At 38.6% G+C, this 26,159-nt stretch overlaps 1 protein-coding gene across 1 annotated transcript in view; it reads right to left on the bottom strand.

Moving 5' to 3' along the window:
* Positions 1-108: 108 nt before the first annotated feature.
* The window catches only part of LOC133540240 (zinc finger protein 271-like), a 44,001-nt gene continuing 17,950 nt past the window's right edge, over positions 109-26,159 (bottom strand). Inside the window, exons 4-6 of the mRNA XM_061882830.1 lie at positions 16,164-16,302; positions 5,234-5,488; positions 109-1,407 (exon numbers count right to left, since the gene is read on the bottom strand). Coding sequence (XP_061738814.1) covers positions 242-1,407; positions 5,234-5,488; positions 16,164-16,302 — 1,560 coding nt within the window. The 3' untranslated portion in view covers positions 109-241. The remainder of the gene's footprint in view (positions 1,408-5,233; positions 5,489-16,163; positions 16,303-26,159) is intronic.

A 26,159-nucleotide genomic window follows, 5' to 3' on the forward strand; every position in this document is an offset into this window, starting at 1 on the left:
TTAGCAACATATATAATATTCAATAAATGCACACAACTTAAAAAGTCATTCCAGGACAACATATAAGAGTAGAAGATAAGAAGCACAACATTCAACATAAAATATACGTTCATATTAATCATCCTGTGTTTTTAAAGTACATTTAGCACAATCACCGTTTGAGTGTTTTTACATCCCTGCAGCTTCCATGACTGTTACACACTTGTGTTTACTGACCTGATACTTAAACCTGATTGTTTTATCACACAAACGGTTTCTCTCCATTGTGTGTTCTCATGTGTTTGGTCACACATTGCTTTCTGGAGAAACTCTTCTTACAAACAGGGCAAGTAAAAGGTTTCTCTCCAGTATGTATTCTCATGTGTGTGGTCATGTCAGGCTTCATGGAGAAACTCTTCTTACAAACAGAGCAAGGAAAAGGTTTCTCACCAGTGTGTGTCCTCATGTGTGTGGTCATGTGTTGCCATCTGGAGAAACTCTTCTTACAAACAGAGCAAATAAAAGGTTTCTCTCCAGTGTGTGTTCTCATGTGTGTGGTCATGTTACGCTTTGTGGAGAAACTCTTCTTACAAACAGAGCAAGTAAAAGGTTTTTCTCCAGTATGTATTCTCATGTGTGTGGTCATGTCAGGCTTCATGGAGAAACTCTTCTTACAGACAGAGCAAGTAAAAGGTTTCTCTCCAGTGTGTGTTCTCATGTGTGTGTTCATGTGATGCTTTCTGATGAAGCTCTTCTTACAGACAGAGCAAGTGAAAGGTTTCTCACCTGTGTGTATTTTCATGTGTAATGTCATGATACTCTTAGCGTTGAATCTTTTAGCACAAATTGAGCAAGCAAAACGTTTCTCTCCAGTATGTGTTCTCATGTGTGTGGTCATGTCATTCTTTCTGGGGAAACTCTTCTTACAAACAGAGCAAGTAAAAGGTTTCTCTCCAGTATGTATTGTCATGTGTGTGGTCATGTATTGCTTTCTGGAGAAACTCTTCTTACAAACAGGGCAAGTATAAGGTTTCTCTCCAGTATGTGTTCTCATGTGTACTGTAAAATTACTCTTATGTCTAAAAGATTTTTCACATTCAGAGCAGTCAAAGTGTTTGCTGTTATTTTGATGTCTCGTATCACCTTCAGAGTCATTTTTACTCTTCAAAGGTTTTTGGATGTGGTCACTGTGATCAGAAGAGTCTGACATCATGTGGTCCATGTCTGACAGTGGAGCAAAGATGCTATCTGGTTCTGACTTTATATCATCTTCGTCATTAACCTCCTCCAACCTTGGAAGCTGCTCCCACAGTTCCTCTTCTTCCTCTATATGAGTGGGCTCGAGCTTCTTCTGTCCCACACTGGAGCTCCACTCCTGCTGCTTGGAGGGAATCTCTTCATGACTCTCTGCTGACACCTGCTGGACGTCTGCAGAACATAGAACACAAATGAGGTGTTACTTATTGAAATTTGCAGTATTCAAACTATTCACAGGTGAGTTAGGCCAAATAGACAGCACTCCACGTTATGCATTTATTTAGTTTACCTTTTCTTTGGCCCACCCCTATAAAGTTATTCATTTTCTCCACCTACATTAAAAAGACAGCATCCATCTATATCTTGAAAAACAAAAACAATGATGTGTGTGGTGTTTGAGAACAGTTTGTAAGAGCTTGACAGTAAAACTTTTCATGAACTTTAACTCACCTTAATGTGCTGGACGTCTTTGATCATTATGATTTTGGTTTAGGTTTAGAGCAGGGGTCTCAAACATGCGGCCCGCGGGCAAAATTGCGTTCCGCGAAACGTTATTATGCGGCGCGCGCTTTGATGTGACAATTTTATGTTGGTGCGGCCCATGAGTTTAATCTGAACGGCGCTTGATAGGTCATGCTTGCCCACGTCCCCAATTTTCCCGGGAGACTCCTGAATTTCAGGGCACCAATTCTCTCGAAGCCCCTGTCAATTTTTACCAGATCAACAATATTCAAGGAGTGCAATAAAGGCACTGCCTTTAGCGCCCCCTATATCCTGAATTGACAGCGTGCAAGCCCAATTAGAATAGAATATAATAGAATATAATAGACTTTATTGTCATTATATTAGCATATAACGAGATTAAAGACTCCAACTTGAGTGGCGGTTGTGGGAACAAATATGGGGTGAAATAAATAACACAAAGGGTAATAAAGGAAAAACTAACAATTGAAATAAACAGACTACTATCCAATAAAAATAAAAAGCAATCCTGTACAATATACAAAACACTGTAGAAATACAAAATACTGTACAATATACAGAACAAGACAAGAGTACGGAAGTAATAAATAATAATCAGTATTGCACAGTAGGGTATTAGGGCATGATATTGTACAGGGGTGAATTATTATTATTATTAGAAGTTAGAGTTTAACATGGTGACAGCTCTGGAGAAGAAGCTGTCTCTGAGCCTGTTTGTTCTGGCTCTGATGCACCTGTAGCACCTGTAGCGCCTGCCTGATGGTAGCAGGTGGAACAGGTGGTAGCCAGGGTGTGTGCTGTCTTTGGTGATGGTTTTTGCTTTCTTGAGGCAACGGGAGTTATGTAAATGCTTCAGGGAGGGCAGGGGGCAGCCGATAATTTTTTGTGCAGACTTTATGACCCTCTAATTCGCCTGTTTGTCTGCTTCAGTGCAGCTGGCGTACCACACTGTTATGCAGAGTGGTCCAGAGTCCAGAAGAAAGCAAATTTTGTATTTCATTTGGAAGTCAAGGCGCTATAGTCTGGAGGAAAGCTGGAGAGGAGCAAAATCCAAGTTGCTTGAAATCCAGTGTGTTCCCACAGTCAGCAATGGTTTGGGGAGCCATGTCAGCTGCTGGTTTTTGTCCACTGTGTTTAATCAAGTCTAGAGTCAATGCAGCTGTGTACTCCATGCTTCCATCTGTTGTAAAGCTCTATGGAGATGATGACTTCATCTTCCAGCATGATCTGCCAGAACCAGCAGTAACTGGTGTACTGACCATGGCATTACTGTCCGCGATTGGCCTGCCAACTCCCCTGACCTGAACCCCTTAGAGAATTTGTGGGGTATTGTAAAGAAGAAGCTGTAAGACACCAGACCCAATAATGCAAATGAGTTTAAGGCCACTAGCGAAGCATCCTGAGCATCCATAACACCTCAGCAATGCCACAGGCCGATTGCCTCCATGCCACGCCGCATTGATGCAGTAATCCATGTGAAAGGATTCCCAACCAAGTACTTAGTGCATTAGACATTTTCAAATGTTTGATTTTGTTTTGCTATTATAAATCTTTTTGTTTTACTTGGTCCTTGGAAATATTCTAATTTTTTGAGATAGGATTTTTGAGTTTTCTTAAGCTGTATGCCATAATCAGCAATATTAAAATAATAAAAGGCTTGCAATATTTCAGTTGATGTGTAATGCATCCAGAATGTCTGACATTTCCATGTTTTTAGTTTCATTACAGAAAATAAAGGACTTTATCACAATATTATAATTTTCTGAGACAGTCCTGTGTGTGTGTGTGTGTGTATATATATATATATATATATATATATATATATATATATATATATGTTTTGATTGGATTATCCGGAGAATAGTGCATTCATTATTAGTCTGGGGGTAGGCAGGACTGCCTACCCCCAGACTAAACGACTCTGAAACCAATAATGAATGTAACTGTCGCAAGAAACCTGATTGCCCTCTCAACGGAAGGTGCTTACAGACATCAGTCGTTTACCAAGCAAAGGTAATACGCAAGGACATTAACACATCCGACACGTACGTAGTATTAACCGAAGGAGCGTTCAAAACAAGATGGAATAATCACAACGCCTCCTTTAGAAACCAGACTTTGCAGAATTCTACAGAACTCAGCAAACACATTTGGAACCTCAAAGACAATAATGTTGAATATTCAATAACATGGCAAATTCTTGCATCCAGCACACCTTACAACAGTGGTAATAAAAGATGCAACCTATGCTTAAAAGAGAAACTGTTTATTATATATCATCCAGATCTATCATCCCTCAACAAGCGCAGTGAAATCATTTCAACATGCCGCCATAGACGGAAACACCTCCTAGGTAACACATGAGCCAATCACCACACCCCTACGCCTGCCTGTACCCACCCACTCTGTGCCCTATATAAACCATTGTATGTGAATGCTTCCATTAAAATCTCCTGATGATTGAGGGAACCCCTCATGAAACAGATCTGTAGAGATAAAGTAGTCTTGTGGTTTTTTTCCCACACCTACACATGTATATATATATATATATATATATATATATATATATATATATATATATATATATATATATATATATATATACATACATAAGAGAGAGAGACAGAGGTATTGTAATAACTTGAAGTAAATAATGAAGATTGAAAACCAATTACAAAAAACAGAATCCCAAACAAATTTACTAAAAGCTTACCTTTTTTAATTTGGCATAGTATGTATATATTATTAATGTTGTAAATAAACTCTTAATACATCTAGAACAGGGGTGGGCAACCCGCAGCTCCGGAGCCGCATGCAGCTCTTTGGCAGCTCTGAGGCTCAGCTGCATAATCACCGACCCCCTTGGTTATTTCGGGAGGTTTCCTTATTTTGGTGCATCTCCCGGACATCACCCGGGGCTAATAGTCTCCGATTTTCAGTCGGACTACAATATTGAGGGCGCGCCGTGATGGCTTTACTTTTAACATCCTCTGCGACATGTCATCGCGCCCGCTTTTACACCATGCTATCTGTGTGCCAGCCCGACGCATGCATTTCGCCGCTTCTGTCATCACACGTACGAGATTGCAAGGCATATAGTCAACAGCCACACAGGTTACACTCAAGGTTGTGATACAAACAACTTAAACACTCTTACTAATATGCGTCACACTGTGAACCCACACCAAACAAGAATGACAAACACATTTCGGGAGGACATCCTCACAGTAACACCGAACAGAACAGATACCCACAATCCCAGGCATCCGTGACAATTCCTGGCTATATTATACACCCCGCTGGCACCAACCCCCCCCCGTGTGTCGCTTGAGGTGGGCGGGGTTGGGGGGGGCAGGGTTTGGTGCTAGCGGGGTGTATAATGTAGCCAGGAATAGTCACGGATGCATTGGATTGTGGGTATTTGTTCTGTTCTGTTTATGTTGTGTTACTGTGAGAATGTCCTCCTGAAATGTGTTTGTCATTCTTGTATAATCTTGTATAATGTTGAGCTTACTTGGACTGTGATGAAGCTGTGAGGACTCAGGTGGTTTGTCTTCATGCTCTTCAGTCTTCACAGAGACAACAGTCAGTGGAAACTTGCTGACATCAGCCTCCTCCTGCCCTACAGGACACTCTCCCTCCTGACTGATCCACACTTCCTCCTCTTCCTCTTTAATGTGTGGGGGCTGTGGATCCTCTTCTTCCTCTTTAATGTGGGGGGGCTGTGGATCCTCCCCTTCCTCTTTAATGTGAGGGGGCTTCTGGACGTCTGTTGGGTAAATAAGTAAATAAGATAAAGAGAGTATAGAAATAGTTTTGAACTGACACTGTTAACACAATGACATGATTTGTGTTCTTTTGTGTGTTGTGTTAAAAGTGTGTAGCAAAACAACCAATAAAAACACTGGAAATACCTACTTTTTTCCTAAAATAATTCAAAAGTGGTAGTGAGTACACAAACAGACTTGGAAATTTGATGGAGGGCAATTTGAAAAGTTTGTATAAGTACGAGGCAGCATTGATTGAAGCATTCTTAACTTCACTGATGTAAAGTGGGTAAATATTGTGTTGTGTATACGGTCTATGACACCTAAACTTTATCTGTAAACTTAACCATAATATTATAATGATATTGTCATTACCATAACTTCAATATCATGGAAATAAAAAAAATATAATTCCAAAATCACTAAAAAAACAAAAAAAACATTCATGGTATGTTTTTGTTATCATGCAACATACTTTCTTGAGGTCATTTTGTTGGCTGGGCCAAAAGGAACTTTTACCAAAACATGTTTTACTATGTGCTGTTTTATGGAGTATCTTCATCAACAATTCCTCTTTAGGAATTGGAGACCATCTACGACACGCTGAAGGAAAGTCAGTCGCCTTTATGTTCTTTTAATAATTCAAGTTTTGACTACTTTAGTTATTGAAAATAATTGTTTACGTTCACTTATTGATACTTGTAAGTCAGATTTAAGAAGTGAAATTATAACTTTGATTAGATTTGTTTACAGTATAAAATGTATTTAGTGACTGTGTGAGTTTTATGTAAACATGTTGATACAGGTTTACTTCTTGGGGACTGGAACACTGATATGTCCTGAAAGGATGCACCCATTTTTAAAACCTTCACTAAGCTGTGCCACCAACATTGTCTCACTTAGCTCATTAAGCAAACTACCGGGGTGAGTGAGTTCTTTTAAACCTTCATAGACCTCCTTGTTACTTCTGACCAGTCTCAGATCACCACAAGTGGAACTACTGTGTGCGGCTTAAGTGATCATTCCATCATTTTCTGTACCCATGAAGAACAGAACCGAGGCTAACGGCCACAAAACAAGAGAAGCTAGAATCCTCAAGACCTAGACTAGCAAGGCTTTCAATGACAAACTGCTGAAATAAGACTTGCCTCGGTACTTGCAAGTACACAGGTCTTTGGGTCAATTCCTAACCTCAGAAAAGTAAATAACTTCACAGTCAAAGTGGGTGACAATATTATAACAAACAAAAATTAGATTAACTTTCTTGGCTGCATCGTAGAGACTAATCTCTCCAGTGAAAAAATGACTACTCAGGTAGTGAAAGAATCAACCGACAAATTATATTCTTACTAATGTTGTCCCAATAACAATATTTTGGTACCGGGACCTTTACAAAAATGGATTTTGATACTTTTCTAAAAAAAAGGGATCACAGAAAAGTGCATTATTGGCTTTTTTAAATAAAAAATGTTTTGGGGTACATTAAACATGTTTCCTATTGCAAGTTTGTGAACATACTGGACAACTTGTCTTTTAGTAGTAAGTATATAAAGAAAAGCTCCTAATTTAGTCCGTTGACGTATGCAGTAACATATTGTGTCATTTATATTCTATTATTATTAGGTCAAAATTATTAAGGACATGTGGTAAAATATGGATTATTAATTTACTTGTTCATTAACTGTAAATATCTGCTTATTTTCTGTTTTAACATGTTTTATCTACACTTCTGTTAAAATGTAATAATCACTTATGTTTCTGTTGTTTGGATACTTTACATTAGTTTTGGATGATACCATAAATTTGGGTATCAATCTGATACCAAGTAGTTACAGGATCATACATTGGTCATATTCAAAGTCCTCACGGGTCCAGTGACATATTTCCTGAGTTTATAAACATAATATAAATAATTACAAATAAAAAAACGAAAGAAGATGTGATGGCAAAACATTTTGATGTAAACATAGAAGTAGTACTTTTTAGAGGCGGTTTAGTACCGAATATGATTAATGCAGTTGAGATGGGGTCCAACACCCCCCGCGACCCCAAACGTGACAAGCAGTAGAAAATGGATGGATGGATAGTATCACGGTACTTTACCAATACCGGCATTCCATACACCCTTACTTCTTATATAGTAGGATCACCCCGCTGGTGGGTAGAAATACACTTAAGACTCTGACACAAGCACTCATTTAAAGGCCTACTGAAAGCCACTACTAGCGACCACACAGTCTGATAGTTTATATATCAATGATGAAATATTAACATTGCAACACATGCCAATACGGACGGTTTAGTTTACTAAATTGCAATTTTAAATTTCCTGCGGAGTTTATTGGTGAAAACGTCATGGACTGTAAGGAAATATTAGCGGTGCACCACACACAGCTAAAAGTTGTCTGCTTTAATGGCGTAATTACACAGTATATTGGACATCTGTGTTGCTGAATCTTTTGCAATTTGTTCAATTAATAATGGAGAAGTCAAAGTAGAAAGATGGAGTTGGGAAGCTTTAACCTTTAGCCACACAAACACACGGTGATTCCATGTTTAAAATTCCTGGAGGTGAAACTTTACTATGGATCAGAGCGGTCAAGCAAACATGGATCCCGACCAAATGTCAACCAGCAGGTTTCGGTGAGAAAATTGTGGTTAAAAAGTCACCTCTTACCGGAGATCAGCTGAACTTGCGCCATCCATACAGCTGCCGTCGACTTCCCTCAGAGACTGGCCTCAAGACACCCGTGGACACACCCCTCCAACTATCAGGTAATATTAAACTCACTAATACGTCACTTCCTGTTCACGAGAAAGGACACAAAAGAAAAAGGCTCCGCTTTTGCTACCGGACTTTTTATTTATTCTGAAGATTTTGACAACTGATTTGCGATCACAGCCACAGGAGAGTCACCTGGCATCCTTGACCTCATTTTGGTCAGTTGTGAGGCACTGATACGCTGAAATGAGGCAAGTTGGAAGAGCCGTTTGCCTCAAGCCATCGGCGCCTTAACGCAGCTCAAAGCGGTTGCCTAGCAACCAAAAGCTACGGCGAGTTTACAGCTGTTTTAAAGTGCTTCCAACGTCGCAGTGTTATAAGTTGACAGACTAACACCTGAAATCGATCTGTGAACAACGCAATGCACGCATTGTTGGAACAAACAAGTTAAACGTGCTGCAAGTTGCTAAAGTAACTGCCGTTTAAGACACAAGAGTCACTGATGTCATCGATCTGCCACAATGCCAAAAGTTAAAGAGAAGACTGAAACCCAAAACCTTCGTGTCAGCCGACACAGGACACAACTGGGACCAAGATTTGAGACTGGAAACAGGACATGATGGGAATCAAGAAGGAGTACTACTAAAAATACTCCATGAATTAAAAGAAGATTGGAAAGAAATGAAAGAAGAAATGAAAGAAATAAAAAAAGATCTGAAAAAAGCAATGGAAGAACACAAATAAGATGTGAAAAGTCTGCAAACTCAAATCATCACCAGAAAAAATGAAGTCTCTGATATGTGCCAACAATTGAAGACCTTTCAAGAAGATATGCGCCAACAAATGAAGACCCTTCAAGAAGACAACTCCATGCTGTGGAATATCATAGATGAAATGGAGCAGGATAAACGAATGAATGATATCATCGTGACAAGGCACCGAATTAAACCAAGATCCTATGCGAAGGCTGTGAATAATGAAGGTGAACCAGATGAAATGGACCTTGTCTCGGCAGAACAGCAAGTGGTCAACTTTCTGCAATCAAAGGAAATTGAAATCGATATTATTACCATCGAAACATGCATCCCACTGAACAGAAGAGACAACAACGCCACTCCAGTCGTGCTCGTGAAACTCGTAAACAGAAAATCTAAAATGGCATTGCTGAGACAGGGAAAGAAGCTGAAGGGAACAAATGTGTACATGAATGAGCATCTCACTAAACATAATGCTGGAATCGCCAAGAAAGCACGCGACTTGAGAAAGCAGGGAAAAATCCAGGGAACTTGGAGCGCCAACTGTAAAATCTACATCAAGCTGAATGGAGGTCCAGAAGCAAGAGTAATTGTTGTCAATGACATCAAAGACCTGGACAAATTTGAAGTTTACACAGCTTCCACAGCAATGATGATAATGGACTCTGACAGAAAACAAGCACCTAAATTCAACATCAACACTACTACGCTGCAAGGGACGACTAAAAAAGAAGACCTAGATTCAGGACTGCATCCATCTACACTTATAGACATTATTGAAACGACATCAAAGATTGTTGAGCAAGGAAATATGGAACTACAAAACTTCTGCAACAAAGAGCACAAAAACCAGGATTTGGAAAACGATATAGATCCAGATACAATTTTTTTCCCCCACATTAGTAATAATTGTTTTTATTACAAAGATGAGCAATACAATAGCATCATTAAAAGTGATAACAAATTGTCAATTGTTCATTTTAATAGCAGAAGCTTGTATGCAAACTACAACAACATTAAGAACTTTTTGAAATACATCAAAAAACCCTTCAAAGTGATCGCCGTCACAGAAACATGGATTGATGATAAAAAAAGGAATAGATTTTGATCTGGAAAGATATGAACTAAACTACATGAACAGAGCCAACAAAAATGGAGGAGGAGTAGTTGTGTATGTGATGAAGAACCCGAACCTCAAAGTGGTAAAAAACATGTCATTAGCTATAGATAATATCTTAGAATGTATTACCATTGAAATATGTCAGGAAAATAGCAAAAACATAGTAATCAGTTGTATATATAGATCACCTAAGTCAAGTATAGAAACATTTGAAGAATGGATCAAGGCAACTTACATGGACAATGGTCAAAAAATAATTTTCTTATGTGGTGACTTTAATATTGACTTATTGAACCCTAACAAGCAAAAGTTTATTGATGACTTCATTGATACAATGTACAGCATCAGTTTATATCCTAAAATCACAAAGCCAAGCAGCATCACAGGACACTGTGCCACACTTATTGATCATATTTTTACCAATGATTTTGATAATAACACCACAAGTGGTCTACTTATAACCGACTTTAGGGATCATCTGCCAGTTTTTACAATATATGATGGAAACTGCAAAAAGAACATGGAAGACAAAAGGACATTTCAAAGACTGTGCACAGAGAAGAGGATGATTGCTTTCAAAATGGAGCTACAAAAGCAAGATTGGGACAATGTGTACAATGAAGAAGAGGTTGATGAAGCATACGAACATTTCTTAAACAAGTTCATAATACTTTATGACAAACATTGTCCATGGAGACAACTCAGTAGTAAAAAGAGAAAGAATAATCAACCATGGATGACAAAAGGATTAAACAATGCTTGTAAGAAGAAGAATACGCTATATAGAAAATTTATAGTACAAAGAACTACAGAGGCAGAAGTTAAGTACAAAAAGTATAAAAACAAGTTAACAAACATACTACGATCATGTAGAAAAGAATATTACAGTGAATTATTGGACAGGAACAAAAATAATATGAGAGCAACATGGGGCATTCTCAATAGCATTATTAAAAATGGCACTAAGAGGGATTACCCCCAATACTTCTCAGATCAGGAGTGTCAAACTCAAATACAGAGTGGGCCAAAATTTAAAACTGAACAAATCCGCGGGCCAAGGTTGAACACATTGCCTTTTAATAGGGACCCAAACAAGTTTTGCAATGAATATTAAACAAGCAAGGCTTAAATATGGCAGCATGGTGGAACAGGGGTTAGTGCATCTGCCTCACAATACGAAGGTCCTGAGTAATCCTGGGTTCTTTCTGTGTGGAGTTTGCATGTTCTCCCTGTGACTGCGTGGGTTCCCTCCGGGTACTCAGGCTTCCTCCCATGGAACAGGCAGAGCTTATATAACGTAATAGTGCAAAATCAACTTTTAAAAAACAAAGGAAAAAACTTCAGTGGTATATTAAATAGAATTTAACTTAAAAAATTAATGCCTCTTTTCTATTTGCAGCCTTCTGAGGTAAATACCAACATTAACTTTTTCCACAGGCTAATAAATTTGAAAATAAAATTAAAATGAGGTGGGCGGGGATTTGGTGGTATATTGTAGAGTTGGTGCTGCAAAGGGTTCTTGGTATTTGTTCTGTTGTGTTTATGTTGTGTTACGGTGCGGGTGTTCTCCCGAAATATGTTTCGTCATTTTTGTTTGGTGTGGGTTCACAGTGTGGCGCATATTTGTAACAGTGTTAAAGTTGTTTATACGGCCACCCTCAGTGTGACCTGTATGGCTGTTGGCCAAGTATGTGTGTGTGAAAGCCACATATATTATGTGACTTGGCCAGCACGCTGTTTATATGGAGGAAAAGAGGACATGACGGCATGTTGTAGAGGACGCTAAAGGCATCGCCTTTAAAGCACGCTACCAATATTGTTGTCCGGGTGCAAATCAGGAAAATGGTTGCCCAGAGAGATTTTCGAGAAGGGCACTAAACTTCGGGAGTCTCCCGGGAAAATCGGGAGGGTTGGCAAGTATGAGTATTAGCGGTGAATGTGGTGTTACCGGTGGGCCAGCTCTAATGTTAATTTGATATTGCCTCAAGGGCCAAATGAAATTAAACGGTGGGCCAATGTTTGGCCCGCGGGCCAGAGTTTCACACCCATGTCTTAGATGGAAATAAACATAATGACAACATAAAGGAAGTAGTCGAAAGCTTTAATAACTACTTTGTAAATATTGGACCAAAATTGGAAGAAAGGATTCCAGACCCAGTTTCAATTGAGGACTATAATGATACCATAGAGCGAAATCCCAACTCCATGTTCCTCAGAAATGTGACACAGGAGGAAATAGTTAAAATCGTGAAAAAATGTAAATCAAAGTCTTCAACTGATTGTAACGGAATTGATATGGATACGATAAAAAAGGTTATTGATGAGATCTCAGGACCATTAATGTATATTAGTAACCTATCATTTCAAACAGGTACATCTCCAAACAAAATGAAAATAGCTAAAGTTGCACCAATTTATAAGACTGGAGATAAACCTCTATTTACAAATTATAGACCTGTTTCTTTACTTCCACAAATTTCTAAAATCATTGAAAAACTGTTCAATAAAAGATTAGAGAGTTTCATAAATAAAAATAGAATACTCGAAGAGAACCAATATGGATACAAAGCTAATGTTTCAACTTCAATGGCTTTAATTGAAATCACAGAAGAAATGACCAATGCAATAGATAGTAAAAAATGTGCAGCAGCAGTGTTTATGGATCTAACTAAAGCATTTGACACAATTAATCACAATATTTTAATTAAAAAACTGGAACGATATGGCATCAGAGGGTTAGTCTTAAATTGGAAAAGAAGTTATCTAACGAACAGGAAACAATACGTGAAACTAAGCGAACACACTTCTACAACACTAAATATATCCTGTGGTGTACCTCAGGGATCAATACTGGGACTTAAATTATTCAATCTCTATATAAATGACGTTTGTAAAGTTACAAGAGATTTAAAGTTAGTATTATTTGCGGATGAAACAACAGCGTTTTGTTCAGGAGAGAACACAAAGAGGATAATACAAATAATAACAGAAGAAATGAACAAATTAAAAAAATGGTTTGACAAAAACAGACTATCATTGAATCTCAGTAAGACTAAAATAATGCTATTTGGTAACAGTAGAAAAGAAGTGTCAAACACAAATACAAATAGACGGAATAGAAATTGAAAGAGTAAATGAAACCAAACTTCTAGGTATAATGATTGATGATAAATTGAACTGGAAATCTCATGTAAAAAATATACAACATAAAAGTAACAAGAAATACGTCAATAATGTATAAAGCCAAAATATGTTCTGGACCGAAAATCAGTTTATATTCTCTACTGCTCACTAGTGTTACCATATCTGAGTTACTGTGTAGAAATATGGGGACATAATTACAAAAGTACACTTCATTCATTAACAGTATTACAAAAAAGATCAGTTAGAATAATACATCATGTTGGATATAGAGAACATACAAACCCTTTATTTATTGAATCAAAGATACTGAAATTCCACCACATAGTGAAATTGCAAACAGATAAAATTATACACAAAGCAAACTATAACCTGCTTCCCAAGAATATACAACGATTCTTCTCAACAAAAGAGAAATATAATCTTAGAGCAAAATGTAATTTCAAACATTTGTATGCACGTACAACACTTAAGACCTTCAGTATATCAGTATGTAGAATTAAATGATGGAATGGATTAAGCAAAGCAATCAAACAATGTACTAATATCATCCACTTCAAGAAACTCTTCAAACCTAAAGTGTTTACAAAGTAGAAAGAAAAAGAACCATGATAATAAACATTCTGATTTTATTCACCCATTTATTCTCAAAATAATCGTACTTATCTCATCGTATGGAATAAAACTTACTTCACCAATTATTTATTTATTTATTTTTATTGTGATTACTTATTACTTATGGAGTATACATTGTGAATACATTGAGAACAGGAAGTGAACAAAAGTTTTAGCAACTGTTATGTAAAGAAAAGGGGTAGGAATAAATAAGCTCTGCTTCTTCCTACTCCTTTTCCAACATGTTGAAAAGAGAAACCGGAAATTGTGATGTATCATGTTGTATGTGTGATGTAACATGTTGTATGTGTGATGTATCATGTTGCATGCATGCATGTGTGATGTATCATGTTGTATGTGTGATGTAACATGTTGTATGTGTGATGTATCATGTTGCATGCATGTATGTGTGATGTATCATGTTGTATGCATGCATGTGTGATGTATCATGTTGTATGTGTGATGTATCATGTTGTATGCTTGCATGTTCCAAATAAACTCAAACTCAACTCACTAAAACACAAGCAACACAATAGAAAGATAAGGGATTTCCCAGAATTATCCTAGTAAATGTGTCTAAAAACATCTGAATCAGTCCCAATGCAATAACCTTTTTTTTTAACTTGATTTTTTTTTTTTTTTCTAGTCCGTCGCTATCAATATCCTCGAATCCTCGAACACGAATCTTTCATCCTCGCTCATATTAATGACACAGAATGGACCTGCTATCCCCGTTTGAATAAGAAAATCTCATTTCAGTAGGCCTTTAACCCCACTTTGACTACGGAGTTCATGTTTGGTACCGTGAGGCCTTAAAAGCCCTGAAAAACAAACTCCAGACAGCCCAAAACAAAATGATTGGGCTTCTGCTTAACCGTCCATCTCGGGCTCACCTTGCAGCCAACCATTTCCTTAACGTGGGGAGGCTCTTGGTGGCCGACAGAGTACATCTTCTTGCAGTTGGTCTGGTGTACAAGATACACCATACCACTAAAATACCCATTTACCTGTCTAGATACTTCAAAATATATTCACCATTATAACACCAAAGGTAGTTGTACAAATCACATTCAACCTAGATCTCACTCCAAAAAAGGTTCTAATGTGTTTGCCTGCCATACCACCAACATGTGGAAGTCCCTATCAAAAAGAAACATATTACTGCTTGCGGCTACTCGTAACTGGGAATAAACATAGCCTTTTATCTATTTGAAATTATATTTGCATGTATTTTCTTGCAGTATATTTGTATTTTAAATGCTACTTTCTACATAGTACTGTGTGAGTTCAAATATATATTTCAACTGAAAGCATCTCAGGCTTTCTTGCAGCAGTGAATGTGTACCGTGATGAAAGTGTACCCTTTCCTATGCAAACTTCTCATAACTCCTTCAATCAATCAATCACACATTGTTACAAACTGAGAGGAACATCAACCTCAAACTGTCCTCTTTTCATGAAGAATCTAAGTCAGGGGTCTCAAACTCAATTTACCTGGGGGCCACTGGATGCAGAAACCGGGTGAGGCTGGGCTGCAAGAAAACATTTCTTAAAAAATCCAACATGCACTTTTTAATGAATTCACCTTCTTTGAATGGCTTTCCCGCCCTCGTAACATACTTGCCAACTGTGGCGATCTCTCCGGGAAACACCCGAATATCAGTGCCCCTCCTGACAATCCCCTGGGGCAAGCATTCTCCCGGTTTTAACCCGGACAACAATATTAAGGGCGTGTCGCGATGTCACAGTCTTTAGCGTCCTCTACAACCTGCCGTCTCGTCCGCCTTTCCACCATGGTGCACATTAGTAACAGTGTTAAAGTTGTTTATACGGCCACCCTCAGTGTGACCTGTATGGCTGTTGATCAACTATGTCTTGCAGTTGTTTACTGCGTCTACAGAAGCCAAATACGGCATGTGGCTGGGCTGGCACGCGGTTTGTACAGGTTGTAGAGGATGTTAAAAGCAGTTCCTCCACGGTGCCCCCTTAATATTGTTATTTTGGATGAAATTCGGGAGAATGATTACCTCAGGAGGGGCACTGAAGAATTGGGAGTCTCCCGGAAGAATCAAGAGTATGCAAGTACACCGCTGTTGGGCGCCGTTCATATAAAACACGCGGGCCGCACCAACATTACTTTTTCATGTTAAGGTGCGGGCCGCAAAATAACGTCTCGCGGGCCGCAATTGGCCCGCGTGTTTGAGATCCCTGATCTAAATCAAAGCATTGCATCATCCCCACAAGACAAAGCATCTTCCTATTGAAGAAGTGTTAATAATGAAATGTAAAGTTAGTAAAGATGTGAGAGTAAGAAGTAAACAAACCTGTTCTGTGTAACACAACTTGATGTTTCTTGAAAACAGCGTCCAGTAGTTGATGTTGTCGCTCCTTCTCCTCTTTTGTACGACAAAGTTCCTCCTCATACTTTGCTATCGTTCTTTCGCACATTTTCACACAATCACAACACTTTACTCACACATTTGATCTCTACTTAGCGATGTGTTGATAACGTCCGCGTCTCTTTGTTAGCAGCTAACAAGCTAAGCTAACTAACAAGCAAAGATAGCACGAGAAGCGGCACAGTGCTTCTAGCGCATCGAGACTACTTTATCCTTAAAGAAAGAATCAAATATGTATTTTATACGAGGTAAATATTTCAAACTGGATAACAAATAATAAGACTGTCTTTCTCCGTCCATGTGCTGCACACTTGACGTTACAAGGCAGTACTGCTCTGTTCTACTGCTTTCCGTTTACACCGGAAGCTGGGAATGACGTCACAGCCGAGTGGACGAAGAGGTAGCTCTATATAAGATATTGCCTGCTGTCTCTGTTACCATGCTTTTATAACCTGTAATATTTATTTGAACAGCAATGTGATATAAACGAGTGTCTTGTTTTTCAAAAATAAATTCAAAGTATATCAAACAAAGCTTTAATGTTGGGGTTCAGTGGCGCCCCCGTGCGACATTTATTGCAATGACAAGAGTGAAAGTGCTAGAAATTGTAGCGATATTACTGCCTGATTCCACGTGTTTTTATTGTGGTTCCCTTTTACTCCTAGATAATCTATGTTCATACAAAACATTGATAAAACATTCAAATATCACAGAACGTGATGTCGCACGAACCAGAGGTGTGGACTCGAGTCACATGAATTGGACTCGAGTCCGACTCGAGTCATAAATTTGATGACTTTAGACTCGACTTGACCACATTTAAAAAGACTTGCAACTCGACTTAGACTTTAACATCAATGACTTGTGACTTGACTTGGACTTGAGCCTTTTGACTTGACATGACTTGCTACTTTCCCCGAAACCCAAAGATTAAAAAATTATTCAGGAGCGCTCCGTATCTTTCATTTAGTACTTGTGTGTGTCTGCGTGTTGTTCCCGTCAGCTTGTATGCTCTCAGTACAACAGCCAATCACATTGCAGGTCAGCTTGTATGCTCTCAGTACAACAGCCAATCACATTGCAGGTCAGCTTGTATGCTCTCAGTACAACAGCCAATCACATTGCAGGTCAGCTTGTATGCTCTCAGTACAACATCCAATCACATTGCAGGTCAGCTTGTATGCTCTCAGTACAACAGCCAATCACATTGCAGGTCAGCTTGTATGCTCTCAGTACAACAGCCAATCACATTGCAGGTCAGCTTGTATGCTCTCAGTACAACAGCCAATCACATTAGTACTGTTGTTTTGCTCCCACAGCACTCATCCAATCACATTGCAGGTCAGCTTGTATGCTCTCAGTACAACAGCCAATCACATTGCAGGTCAGCTTGTATGCTCTCAGTACAACAGCCAATCACATTGCAGGTCAGCTTGTATGCTCTCAGTACAACAGCCAATCACATTGCAGGTCAGCTTGTATGCTCTCAGTACAACAGCCAATCACATTGCAGGTCAGCTTGTATGCTCTCAGTACAACATCCAATCACATTGCAGGTCAGCTTGTATGCTCTCAGTACAACAGCCAATCACATTGCAGGTCAGCTTGTATGCTCTCAGTACAACAGCCAATCACATTGCAGGTCAGCTTGTATGCTCTCAGTACAACAGCCAATCACATTAGTACTGTTGTTTTGCTCCCACAGCACTCATCCAATCACATTGCAGGTCAGCTTGTATGCTCTCAGTACAACAGCCAATCACATTGCAGGTCAGCTTGTATGCTCTCAGTACAACAGCCAATCACATTGCAGGTCAGCTTGTATGCTCTCAGTACAACAGCCAATCACATTGCAGGTCAGCTTGTATGCTCTCAGTACAACAGCCAATCACATTGCAGGTCAGCTTGTATGCTCTCAGTACAACATCCAATCACATTGCAGGTCAGCTTGTATGCTCTCAGTACAACAGCCAATCACATTGCAGGTCAGCTTGTATGCTCTCAGTACAACAGCCAATCACATTGCAGGTCAGCTTGTATGCTCTCAGTACAACAGCCAATCACATTGCAGGTCAGCTTGTATGCTCTCAGTACAACAGCCAATCACATTAGTACTGTTGTTTTGCTCCCACAGCACTCATCCAATCACATTGCAGGTCAGCTTGTATGCTCTCAGTACAACAGCCAATCACATTGCAGGTCAGCTTGTATGCTCTCAGTACAACAGCCAATCACATTGCAGGTCAGCTTGTATGCTCTCAGTACAACATCCAATCACATTGCAGGTCAGCTTGTATGCTCTCAGTACAACAGCCAATCACATTAGTACTGTTGTTTTGCTCCCACAGCACTCATCCAATCAAATTGCAGGAAAACCAAGGAAGAATAATTCTTAAACAACGCGCCATTGAGAAAAAAAATATGCCAACGTTGGTTTCGTCCGGGTATAAAAAACTACGACTTGGTCAACAAAAAACGAATTGCCGTATGCAAAACATGCAGTTCGAATATGTAGACGCAACAACTTCCAATTTCGTTCGACATTTGAAGATGCACAAAGAAGGGTAAGTTTTGATTGTAAGCTAAAGTTTATTGGCTGAGTAATGTGACTTTTATTTGCTGTGTAGTTAAATGAGTGAGGCTGTAAACTCACTGCTAACGTTATAACCATAGTCATCTTATAAGTAGACGCGGTATAGAGCACTTCTGCTACTGGCGCTGAGGAGACGAGACGCGCGGCCGCCATCTTGGAGTGGTGATCCGCTTCACTCAGTGCAATTAATTTGGCAGGAGCAATGAACAGTCGGCCGCCATCTTGGAGTGGTGATCCGCTCCACTCAGTGCAATTAATTTGTCAGGAGCAATGAACAGTCGGCGCATTTAATTAATCTTACCTCACTAAAAACCACTGATTTTCGTCATACGTGTAACTATGATAAAAGGACACATGTTTTGGTGTGTTTTATTATTCATTGTTTGCTTAACAGTAACAGAATATTTGTATATGCTATAAGTGACCAGACGTCCCAGATCAATACTGGGAAAATAATCCCAGAGAAGGGGGAAAAAACATATGCATGTATATATGTATATACATGCATATATTATACATAAAAAATGTATGAATACATTAGATATCTATGTATCTTACGGACCTATAGACTATCTCTGTTGCTGCAGCAGCAGGGAGTTTATTCTGCCTTGGCATTTTGTATTGATATTCTATTATATTCTTCCCTTAAATGATCATGTTTTCAGTGATTGTTTTGTATGTATTTTTTATGTATGTCACTTTGGATAAATGCGTCTGCCAAATACTTCAACATAAACATATATTAACACGCCGAGTCATACCAAAGACTATAAAAATGGGACTCATTACCTCCCTGCTTGGCACTCAGCATCAAGGGTTGGAATTGGGGGTTAAATCGCCCAAAATGTTTCCCGGGCGCCCACTGCACCCCTAACCTCCCAGGGGGTGAACAAGGGGATGGGTCAAATGCGGAAGACAGATTTCACCATACCTAGTGTGTGTGTGACAATCATTGCTACTTTAACTTTAACCTGTAAGTTTTTATATCAGCTAAAACCACCAATCTGTTTGACTGGATTCAGAATAAAACTAAATTCTGTTGTACCCAACAGTGTTAGTATTTGAATATTGTTACTTGAAAACTTATTCCTGGTTACCTACATACTGTTAAGAAAGTATTGTCTTATATTTTGCCTAAAATGAGAATGCATCATAATCATTGGCAACTGGTGAATTTTGTTTTAGGTGGGGCTGAAAGTTTGTAAAGCAAATACCTGTAGGGGCGTCATCCTCCCCCAGAAGATTTCTTTGTGATTTTCACATACAAATATTGAAGATCTTTGCTCCTTCACAACTCTGTTGTAATATTCTTTTCACAAAATACAACCATCCATCCATCCATTTTCTACTGCTTATTCCCTTTGGGTAGCGGGGGGCACTGGTGCCTATCTCAGCTACAATCAGGCGGAAGGCAATAGTACGTTAATGTTAAATCTTACTTGTGAAAAGTAATCCCCCAATTCCTATTTTCAACAGTCCGCTAATATTAACAGGAAAACGCTGAACACCGCCCGGCATCTTTGTTTTCTACCTGTCAACTGTCAGTTTAAGCTGCTCGCCAGCTCCTCATCACCACTTCAAGATGGCGGCCAAATTGCTCGCGTCACAGCAGCCAATGCGGCGTCTACTTATAAGATGTCTCTGGTTATAACGTCATTGCAAACACGACAATCTGTTGCATCCACTGCAGTTTGCTACCATATTCATACTTTTTGTAAAGTGATTTTTTTCAAGCAGGGTTGCATGAGGTACCTACACATAGCGTCACGTTAGTCAGTGTATCACAAACGGTAACGTAAGGTTATACGGTGGTCAGCAGCCCCGCATATTTTAGCCACCTACAAAAAGACAAACATAGTCAAATAAAGGTCAGTTAAAATGTACACTATATTAAGAATATGTGTACAGATTGCTTTTGCATAGGGCCCTGAAATCTAAACAGTACATTGTTCATTGTTATTTTCATGTATTTGTTATGTTTTTCATGTGTACGCACACATCAACACACAAACAGTATGAGATGAGATCAATGACATAAGGTAAGAACAGGATAGAAACTGCTGTGGAACTAACTAGCTACAATGCAATATGACATGGAAATACAATGTTAACACTTTGTTTACAAATAAGTACAGTTCAACTTGTTTTTCCAAATGTGTTTATTCTGTAAAGCAATGAGTTAAATGTTTAAAATGACTGGTTAATAGTGTTATTATGAATTGCAAGGTCAGCACTATTTTTTTTCCTGCAATTTCAAATGCACCTGGTTTTAATAAATAAATACAGCATTTTAAAAACATACATAATCTGTGTAAATGTATTAGTCTGTGATTAAAATGACTTGAAAGGACTCGAAACTCAAAATGCAGGACTTGGGACTTGACTTGAGACTTTCCAGTCTTGACTTTGGACTTGACTCGGGACTTGCCTGTCTTGACTCGAGAGTTGAGGGCAAAGACTTGAGACTTACTTGTGACTTGCAAAACAATGACTTGGTCCCACCTCTGGCATGAACTCTGACATAAAACAAATTGTAAGTCCAGGAAGTGACGTACTCTTCGCGCATGCGTGGATCGATCGTGTCGTGAATTTATATCAATTTTTAAAAAGTGTGAAACATTTGCTCTCATACACAAAAGTGTCTTTCTTAAAGTGAAATCCAAATTCTAACATTGTGTTAATGATTTGAATTTATTAATTCAATCTTGGAAGATTGTACAAAATAGAAAAAGCCTTTATTATATTTACTGAAATAATTTAAGTGTATCATTTATTTATATATATTTTATTTTAATCTTATTGGAATGGTCTCTCATTTTTACTTTTACTTTCTTTAACGGGTTTTGTTTGTAAGAGGATTGGATTCAATGTGATGTTTTTTATATTGCTGAGTAAAATATTGAAAAATCATTGACTCATATTGTATTGAAAGTACCTTAATGTGTCTAAACATTGTTTATGTGTGTTTAATTGTTCAATAAGAAAAGAAAATAAATACTCAGAAGTAGAACTGGTTAGCAAATAAAGTCTTATGTTAACATAAGACATGTTGAATTCATATTACATGACATTATATAAATATGTATATTAAATATAATTTGAATAGTTGGCAAGTAAACAAAATGCATTTGCCATACCTAATTGTATTATATCAATTATAACTCAACCCCACACTTTACAACATGTATTCACACTTTGTTGTGTGAAAATATTTTACACAAACTTACATTCAATTATAGTCATGATTATAATATATTAAGATATATAACAATGTGTGTTCTGGATCTAAATTAATTCATGGAAAATAAATTGATAAACAATTAATCTTTTTAGTGAGGTGGCATCTTTTTCACCTGGAAACTTATCTCCTTAAGTGTGCAAATAAAGTCTTACGTATTACTTGTATTACATTTGAATAGAACCTTATTGAGCATATTAACAAGATTCTGTTAGAAAATGTGCTGAGTATGAAAAATGTCATTTTGAATTTGCGCACAGGATGTAGAATGACAATGATCTTCACCCACCATAAAACAAATCAGGAAGATTGGAGCATGTGGAAGGAAGTTATGACTGTTATAATTTTCCACCACAAGGGGGCGATGTTGGTGTCGATATTTATGACTAGTCATGATCAGACCCCGACCTAAAGACCTACTGAAAGCCACTACTAGCCACCACGTTGTCTGATAGTTTATATATCAATGATGAAATATTAACATTGCAACACATGCCAATACGGCCTTTTTAGTTTACTAAATTGCAATTTTACATTTCCCGGGAGTTTCTTGTTGAAAATGTTGCGGAATGATGACGTATACGCGTTACGTTAAGGACTGTCAGGAAATATTAGCGCTGCGCACACACACAGCTAAAAGTTGTCTGCTTTAATCGCATAATTACTGAGAATTTTGGACATCTGTGTTGCTGAATCTTTTGCAATTTGTTCAATTAATAATGGAGACTATAAAGAAGAATGCTGTTGGTGGAAAGCGGTGGATTGCAGCTGTCTTTAGCACCGAGACACAGCCGGTGTTTCTTTGTTTGTTGTGAAAGCAGAGCGGTCAAGCGAACATGTTTTCTCTACGTCAACCAGCATGTTTTTGGATGGGAAAATGGTGATATATATCTTACCGAAGACATCAGTGGATTATTTGTCGTTCTGCAGCAGCTGTGAGCTTGGCTCCTCGGCTTCTCTCTTAGACTCGAGGTATGCCTTTACAATCTTTAAAACCTAAAACACTATTAAAACAATAAGCAGATAAGGGATCTTTCAGAATTATCCTAGTAAATGTGTCTAATTGCATCTGAAACGCTCACACTGCCGTCGCCTGGAGCTGTCGCTTTATTTTTTTTCCTTTCTATTCCTTCACTTTCAATATCCTAATTCAAGAATCTTTCATCCTCACTCAAATTAATGGGGAAATTGTTGCTTTCTCGGTCCGAATTGCTCTTACTGCTGGTGGCTCCCATTAAAAACAATGTGAATATGTGTGGAACCCTGCAACTCGTGACATCACGCGCACATACTTCCGGTAAAGGCAAGGCTTTTCTATTAGCGACCAAAAGTTGCGAACTTTATCGTCGATGTTCTCTACTAAATCCTTTCAGCAAAAATATGGCAATATCGCAAAATTAAATGATGAAGTATGACACATAGAATGGACCTGCTATCCCCGTTTAAATAAGAACATCTCATTTCAGTAGAGATTTTCAATGAGATTTTCTTATTTAAACGGGGATAGCAGGTCCATTCTATGTGTCATACTTCATCATTTCGCGATCTTGCCATATTTAGTAGAGAACATCCACCATAAAGTTCACAACTTTTGGTCGCTAATAAAAAAGCCTTGCCTGTACCGGAAATATGTGCGCGTGACGTCACGAGTTGTAGGACTCCACACATATTCACATTGTTTTTAATGGGAGCCACCAGCAGTAAGAGCAATTTGGACCGAGAAAGCGACAATTTCCCCATTAATTTGAGCGAGGATGAAAGATGTGTGAATTAGGATATTGAAAGTAAAGGACTAGAAGAAAAAATGGCAAAAAAAAAAAAAAAATGTGACGGCTCCGGGCGACGGCAGTGTGAGCGTTTCAGATGTAATTAGACACATTTAGTAGGATAATTCTGGAAAATCCCTTATCTGCTTATTGTTTTAATAGTGTTTTAGTGAGGTTTTAAAGATTGTAAAGGCATACCTCGAGGTCGGATGGCTGTGGTGAACACACTGTGTCTCAGAGAGAAGCCGAGGAGCCAAGCTCACAGCTGCTGCAGAACGACGAATAATCCAATGATTTCTCCGGTAAGATATATATCACAATTTTCCCATCCAAAAACATGCTGGTTGACGTAGAGAAAACATGTTCGCTTGACCGCTCTGTGTTAAAAACAAACAAAGAAACACCGGCTGTGTCTCGGTGCTAAAGACAGCTGCAATCCACCGCTTTCCACCAACAGCATTCTTCTTTATAATCTCCATTATTAAATGAACAAATTGCAAAAGATTCAGCAACACAGGTGTCCAAAATACTTTGTAATTGCACGATGAAAAGAGACGACTTTTAGCCGTGTTTGGTGCTACGCTAACATGTCCCCTCCAACAGGTGATGTCACGCGTATGAGTCATCATTCCGCAACGTTTTTAAAGCGGAACATTATCAGCAGACCTATGTAAGCGTCAATATATACCTTGATGGTGCCGAAAAAATACCATATATATTTTTAACCGATTTCCGAACTCTAAATGGGTGAATTTTGGCGAATTAAACGCCTTTCTGTTTATCGCTCTGGAGGGGATGACGTCAGAATGTGACGCCACCGAGGTAATACAGCCGTCTTTTTCATTTTGAACCCATTGTAAACATTGGGTCTCAGCTCTGTTATTTTCCGTTTTTTCGACAATTTTTTGGAACCTTGGTGACATCATGCCTCGCCGGTGTGTTGTCGGAGGGTGTAACAACACTAACAGGGAGGGATTCAAGTTGCACCGAAGATGCGAAAGTGTCTGCCGCCAGACCCCCATTGAATGTACCAAAGTGTCTCCACATTTTACCGGCGATGACAGACATGGCACAGAGTTGTATGGATAACCTGCAGATGCATTTGCAACGATAGTCAACGAAATCACAAAGGTGAGTTTTGTTGATGTTGTTGACTTATGTGCTAATCAGACATATTTGGTTGCGGCGTGACTGCGAGCTAATCGATGCTAACATGCTATGCTAATCGACGCCAACATGCTATTTACCGAGGGTGCTAAAGCAGACATGGCACAGAGATGTATGGATAACCTGCAGATGCATTTGTAACGATAAAGTCACAGAAATCACAAAGGTGAGTTTTGTTGATGTTGACTGCCAGCTGATCGATGCTAACTTGCTTAGCTAATCAATGCTAACATGCTATTTACCAGGGGTGCTAAAGCAGACATGGCACAGAGATGTATGGATAACCTGCAGATGCATTTGCAACTATATTACGTTTCTTTCCACCCACATTTAATGCGAAAAAAACACTTACCAATCGACGGATTTAAGTTGCTCCAGTGTCACGAGATGCGAAAGTCCTGATCGTTTGGTCCGCACATTTTACCGGCGATGCTAACACAGCTATTCGGCCATGCTATGGCTATGAATAGCGTCAATAGCTATTCGCTCAATAGCTTCAGTTTCTTCTTCAATACTTTCATACTCCAACCATCCGTTTCAATACATGCGTAATCTGTTGAATCGCTTGAGCCGCTGAAATCCGAGTCAAAATCAGAGCTAATGTCGCTATATCTTGCTGTGCTATTCGCCATTGTTTGTTTACATTGGCAGCACTGTATGACGTCACAGGGAAATGGATAGTGGCATCGCAAATAGCAAAAATCAAGCACTTTGAAGCTTTTTTTAGGGATATTCGGAGACCGGCAAAATTTTGAAAAAAACTTCAAAAAATACAACATGCCACTGGGAACTAATTTTTATTGTTTTTAACCCTTTTGAAATAGTGATAATGTTCCCCTTTAACAAGAAACTCAAGGGAAATTTAAAGGGTAACATTATCACAATTTCAGAAGGGTTGAAACCAATAAAAATCAGTTCACAGTGGCTTATTTTACTTTTCGAAGTTTTTTTCAAAATTTTACCAATCATGGAATATCCCAAAAAAGGGTTTAAAAAGCCTGATTTTCGCTATCTGTAAATCCACCGTCCATTTTCCTGTGACGTCACATAGTGATGCCAATACAACCAAACATGGTGGATAGAACAGCAAGATATAGCAACATTAGCTCGGATTCAGACGTGGATTTCAGCGATTTAGGTGATTTAACAGATTACGC

Source organism: Nerophis ophidion, linkage group LG21, assembly GCF_033978795.1.
Source record: "Nerophis ophidion isolate RoL-2023_Sa linkage group LG21, RoL_Noph_v1.0, whole genome shotgun sequence".
Lineage (NCBI taxonomy): Eukaryota > Metazoa > Chordata > Actinopteri > Syngnathiformes > Syngnathidae > Nerophis > Nerophis ophidion.